This window comes from Physeter macrocephalus, chromosome 12 (genome assembly GCF_002837175.3).
Source record: "Physeter macrocephalus isolate SW-GA chromosome 12, ASM283717v5, whole genome shotgun sequence".
Taxonomy (NCBI): domain Eukaryota; kingdom Metazoa; phylum Chordata; class Mammalia; order Artiodactyla; family Physeteridae; genus Physeter; species Physeter macrocephalus.
This window is the reverse complement of record NC_041225.1, coordinates 77,925,711-77,932,090: the sequence shown is the minus strand read 5'-3', so window position 1 is coordinate 77,932,090 and position 6,380 is coordinate 77,925,711. Positions and strand designations below refer to the sequence as shown.

Sequence of the window (6,380 nt, the reverse complement as noted above, 5' to 3'; positions counted from 1 at the left end):
TGTATATGTATAGCTGATTCACTTTGTTATAAAGCAGAAACTAACACACCATTGTAAAGTAATTATACTCCAATAAAGATGTTAAAAAAAACAAAACATAAAATTGTCAAAAAAAAAAAAAAGTTTTAGAGGGGCTAAGTCCAGAAGATGTGATATCTAAGATCTTTGTCTACTTCTCCAGGAATAGTGCTCTTCAAAATAGCATCTTTGAATTGTTAATGCCCTTGGAATCTCTATTAATGTTGGCATTTTGGTATACCAATTTTGGAAATTTTAACCTTCTTAGAGGTACAACATTCTATTATTGCTTAATTTATTTCACTATACTAGCTTGACGTCTCAAACTGATATATAAATTTCTGTTTTTAAAAGAACATAAAATGGATTAAATTTTGGAATAGTCTTTGGTAGTTACTCAAGCAGAGACCACTTAGGAATCTGAAAATTCATTCTGGATATATAAAAAATACATCATATATCAGTGAATTTGTTTTTGTAAAGTCTTCAAAGAGCAGGTTTCTGTACACTACAAGTCCTTAAATCTTTAGAGCTTTTAATGGGCTTTTCAACATAATTCATATCCAATCAATACCTTATTTAATAATGTAAAGGAATAACAAGAATTCTGAAGTTGAAAGAGCCACATTAAAATCATACTGAGAAGCAGATAGATGTGTTCCACTAAATTCTAAATTTTACTATTTCAAATTTCAATTTGAAAACAAAGGTACTCTTAAAAATAAAACTCTGACTTTACAGCACAAAAAGCACTACAACCATGTCATGTCCTCCAACAATACTTATGGAATGCTTAGTACCAGGCTTTTTCTTTTACTTTTATGTTTATTAATATTTTAAAACAAAAACAAGGCAGAGTTCCATGGTGGTCCAGTGGTTAGGACTCTATGCTTCCACTGCTGTGGGCCCGGGTTCAATCCCTGGTCAGGGAACTAAGATCCCTAAGCCATGTGGAGAGGCCAAAAAAAGAACCAGCAAAAAACTGGAATGTATAATAAAACTGTTTAAAATTTGTATTTTACTAATATAAATATTTAACCAAATTGGAAAAAAGTTTCAAAAAGCCGATAATCACAGAACAGTTCAAAAGTAATTTTAATTATACCAAGCAACTCTAACAAAATACGCTAGGAGAAGAAGGCAGAAAATGAGTTTTAAAATCTTCAAGAAAAATAACTGTTTTATAAGTGACATTTCAAACAATTTAATCCAATTATTAGAAAAATCTCTTGATTGACATATATTTATGATTTTTATATTTTAGGGTCAAACTACTTTTACTTACACTTTAGACATTAGCCCAGAAAACTTATTTTGTCTTTATATTGAAAAAATAAATAAAACAAAGTAACTCTGAATTGAAATTCTGTACACCATGGTGAAACAATTATAAAGTATGAAAGAGAATTCATAAAATCATAATAAATCAACACTGAAATGAATTTAAATACAGCCTATGGTAGAGAAGAGACTCAGTAACTGTATCTTTTGTCAGACCAGGATAACACTCAAACACCACTATAATCTTTATAATAATCTAAATGAAGCATTATCTTTTCTCTGTAGGAGAAGAGACTACAGAGTTTTTACCTATTCAATTTTTTAATTAACAAATACCAAGTCTCAAATGCTTAAGAAATTGACAAAACCTGTCAATGGAAATAAGATTTTTATTTTTACTTTCAGGTAGAGGATTACAAAAATTGATCCAAGCAATTTCATCAGTTACAAAACCAAAAGCAAGAAAGTATTCAAACTATAGAGCAAGATTTGAAGATGACACAATAGCAACAAAGGAGAGTTTAAGATGAGACAATTTTATATAAAAGCTAACAAATACATTTAGTAACTTTTCAAACGGGTCACTGAAGCACAGAATGTCATGAATCTAACTAAGAGGAGAACTGAAATTGTAAAAGCAAACAAAAACCATCTAAACAACTGTAACACATTTTTTTCTTTCTTAACTACTTTTGTTACTTGAGGATGCATGTTTTTAATCAATAAAAATTAATAAATTATTTCTAGAAACATAAGTGTTCTTCTAATAGAAAATACTTATTCTCAAGTCTCCAAGAAGTATATATTTAAAGAGAATACTGGTTGTCAAGTTTTTTCTTAGCTCTATAGGCATGATTAAAGTTTCTGAATCAGGTTGGCTAACCTCACTTAACCTCTCCAAAATAGAAATACAATATATATGTTATCTGCTACTCCTTTCTATACCTCAGAAAAGACACACATATATTTTTTTAAAATTACTTATTTGATTTTGAAATGAAAAGCTCAAATACTCATATCTCAAAATATTTTAGTAATTTTTTTTAACTCAGTGTACTCAGATGTATTTAGTATGCAATTGAGAAGCTTTGTGGTCAAAAGAAGACACTTGATTAGCAATCTTAGCTCCAACTCCACCTCCATTTACCTAAAGCTCTTCTTCAAATCACTTAATTCCTCTGGGCCTCAGCTCCTTAATCTATGAAAAGAGGCAGCTGAACCAGATTACTTTTAAAATGTAGTTTAACCGTTAAGATTTAAAATATGTTAAAATAAAATAGGTCACAGGGCTTCCCTGGTGGAGCAGTGGTTAAGAATCCGCCTGCCAATGCAGGGGACATGGGTTCAACCCCTGGTCCAGGAAGATCCCACATGCCGCAGAGCAACTAAGCCCACGCGCCACAACTACTGAGCTCGTGCACCACAACTACTGAGCCCGCGCGCCTACAGCGCATGCTCCGCAACAAGAGAAGCCATCGAAATGAGAAGCCCATGCACTGCAACGAAGAGTAACCCCTGCTCACTGCAACTAGAGAAAGCCCACGCACAGCAACGAAGACCCAATGCAGCCAAAAATAAATAAATAAATAAGATAATTTTTAAAAAAATAAAATAAAATAGGTCACAAACAAAATAAAATCTCATTAATCTAAACTTACTAATTGAGAATTTGGTAAGAAGGGAGAAAGTAATGGAAGTTCTTCTCCTTCCATTACTTTCAGAAGTGGATTATGAAATGATATTGCACAAATAGAGTGAATGCTTAAGTTGAAACCTCACTTTTCACCATGACAGGCAGTAGCAAAATTCTTTAAAGCTCATGAAGATTTCATAAGAGCAGTCTAAAAGATGTAAACAGGGGTTAATCATTCTGGCATTTACTTTGAGCAAACAGAGTTTAATTAAACAGAGGTCTTCTTCAACAGCTCTTTTCTAAGCTTTAATAGTTTGAAACTACTTGATAAGAAAAATGACTCACGAAAAAGATACATGGTTTTATTTCTTACATGTTGTATATATGACAGGAGTGGTCCTCAATCTTCTTTCTGTTCTGTGACATTCACATGCACAATTTACTTTCGTTACTAAGAGTAATTCTCAGCCAGAGACAGGGAGTTGGGAGTGGAGGGGTTCATCACATTGAGGTGTGAGGGCCAAGAAGCTGTATAAAGAGAAAAGGCTACCTCCACCACCCTAATATGGGTATGTCCCACAACCTGACCTTCCTTGGTAGGCCAAACTAATGAGACTTTACTGCATGCCAGCTAGATAAAATACTGTTATCTCTAACATTAGAGCTTTCCTATTTGACCAAACTAACAAAGAATTTAAAAATAAGCCCCAAGTAAATGTCTATGTAAGGCTTCCCTTTTTCTTTAAAAACAATTCTGTGGAAGCTACCCAGAATTGCTGATCAACTGCAATTGGTATTGAATAAATAATATTCTCATTATAAACAAAATTTACAAGTCTTTAAAAACAAAATTTCTTCCTGCCTTTACAGTTCAAGAGAACTTGACAATACACAAAGACTTTAAAAGTAAAGAAAAAAACTTGCTACCTTCTGAGTCAGTATCTCCAAATGGATTTAATTCTGCTACATCAGGATCACCAAATGGATTTAAATTCACAGTGGCCAAGTCCTTTTCTGCTTCATCCAAAAAGTTAAGTTTGTTGATAAGCTCTGAAAATAAACATACGTGTTAGTTCACTGTGGTTACAGTTAAGCATAATTATCATTCATTCATGAAATATCTCAAATTGTAAAAATTCATACTAATAATACCTGCAAATAGTAAGATACAGCATTTTACCAATGACAGAATGCCATTCAAGTATTTTGTAGCATACCAACATATTCAAATAAAAGAAAACAAACACATGAATTGGAAAATATCAGATAATGAACTAGAGAAACTTTTAGCTCAATCTAATTTGATCCAATAAAAAAGTACTAACATAGATTTTGAGAAAAAAACATCCTTCACTCCTAAATATGAATAATTCAAATTGATTTAATATAAGCAAATATTTCTAAAACAATGTTGTTACAATATATAAGCTAACTAAAGAAATACTATCATGTTATACGACCAGTTATTATAAGATGTTTTAAAATCACTGCCTATCAAGGATCCTGATACAGGCTTTGCTAAAGATGATAAGTTCTGTTATGTTGTTGCCTGTTGGTGCACTACAAATTACCAAAGAAAATTTATTAAAGGAAAAGCACAAAGACAAAACTGACAGCTAAGTACAGACAGAAGTAAAGAGGTAGCAGGTCACAGTAAATACAAGCAATCAGAAGCAGAAAGAAAGGAAGAAAGCTCTTAGACCTTCAGAGGAACTGGCTGATTTAGCTGAAGGCATATTTGCTTGCTTTATGCAGTCATCTTGATCTTCATCTAAGCTGCTCAGAGCATTCAATTGGTTTACAATTTCTGTAAACAGAAGCCAGTCGAGACAAATGTAAGGTAAGGTCATTTAATTAAAGAGCCACAGAAGCATGCTGTTACTCAAAAAGACAAAGAGAGGGGATGTTTGGTTAATCAAGAGAATACATTCAGAGGATGTTATTTTTGATGAACTATAACAGATGTATTTAACTGAAAGTTATGCTGTACTCATATTTTAAAATAGAAAACATTTTAAAAATTAAAATTTATATTAGTACTATAACAACTATGTTAACAAACACAAAACAAAGATAATAACCTGAGAAGCTGACATTGGCTTTCACATTCTGCATTTGTAAAATAGGCCTTTAAATGCATGCATTAAAAACAGAATAAGAAATATCATCTGATACAATAGAAAATATGTGCTATTTGTTTTGTAATATTCTAAATTTAAACTATAAGTTTTAAGAATATATCTACATGAATCATGAACATAATAAGCACTTGTTCATATTCTAGAATTTTAAAAATCAGCACAAAATAAGAAAAGCAGGCAATAGCTATTTTCTACTTCTGCTTTCTAGGGAATTTGTTCTTTTAAGGGAACTCTTGAGTGTTTGCTTTAGGATATCTTATAATTTAGCCAGTAAGAGACAGAATAAAAAAGATAGGAACAGGTAGAAAAACCTTAAAATAAAAATTCATTTTGTAGATAAACAGAATTTTTAAAAATGAGTCATACATATTGTGAACAACTCCGAATATGTGAAATTATGATTCACTGTGTGAAAATTAGCTTGGAATAAAATAATAAGAACCTACTAGAGTATTCTAGTTAATCCTTGCTGCTTCCAAACTTAAAACCTGGGAATAACTTAGGCATTAAGACAAACCAAATAGATCCAGATCATTCCGTGGGAAATAAAGAAAATGGTTAGAAACAGACAATAGTTATAAATTCAGCATTAAAATGCTGTTTTTAACACTGTAAATCTAAGTACACATTCTAAATTTTATGTGAACCAAATAATAAAATACACAGTTGTAATAAGGTTGCCTTCATCCATTCATTTGTTGTTGAACAAATACTTGTTTATCACGCTGTGCCAAGTACCATGCTTGGAACATAAGGATGAAAAAAACACAGTATTGTCCTCATGGAATTTACCATTGATAAAGATAGAAATTAATACAGAAACAGACAATAAATGACTACTAGAATATTAGGTGGTCAGAAATGTGTATTGTCGTATATATCTTTGAGCCAAATACATATGAAAAACTGACATTCATTTCCCTTGTCTGAATGAGAAATATATTTTGCATGAATAAAAATGCTTGAGATAGTCAAAGTAAATCATAGAAAATAAAGAGTAAACACAATACCAACTGAACTCTTAATCTGAATGTGAATAATAAGAGTTAGTCAACCTTTATAAAGTATCTTCTTCCATTTTATCCTGCCAATAGTTTAAATCCCATTCTGACTCAAACTAACCTAGCAAATTCCTCAGTAGACAGAGTTTATTCTTTTTTTCTTTTTTTTGCGGTACGCGGGCCTCTCACTGTTGTGGCCTCTCCAGCTGCGGAGCACAGGCTCCGGACGCGCAGGCTCAGCGGCCATGGCTCACGGGCCCAGCCGCTCCGCGGCATGTGGGACCTTCCCGGACCGGGGCACGAACC

At 32.3% G+C, this 6,380-nt stretch overlaps 1 protein-coding gene across 4 annotated transcripts in view; it reads right to left on the bottom strand.

Annotated features, from left to right (window-relative positions):
- Window positions 1-6,380, bottom strand: part of EHBP1 (EH domain binding protein 1) — a 343,347-nt gene that overhangs the window by 185,899 nt on the left and 151,068 nt on the right. For all 4 annotated transcript variants that reach the window (XM_007108111.4, XM_024133485.3, XM_007108113.4 and 1 more), the window contains exon 8: window positions 3,860-3,982. In XM_007108111.4, coding sequence (XP_007108173.2) covers window positions 3,860-3,982 — 123 coding nt within the window. The remainder of the gene's footprint in view (window positions 1-3,859; window positions 3,983-6,380) is intronic.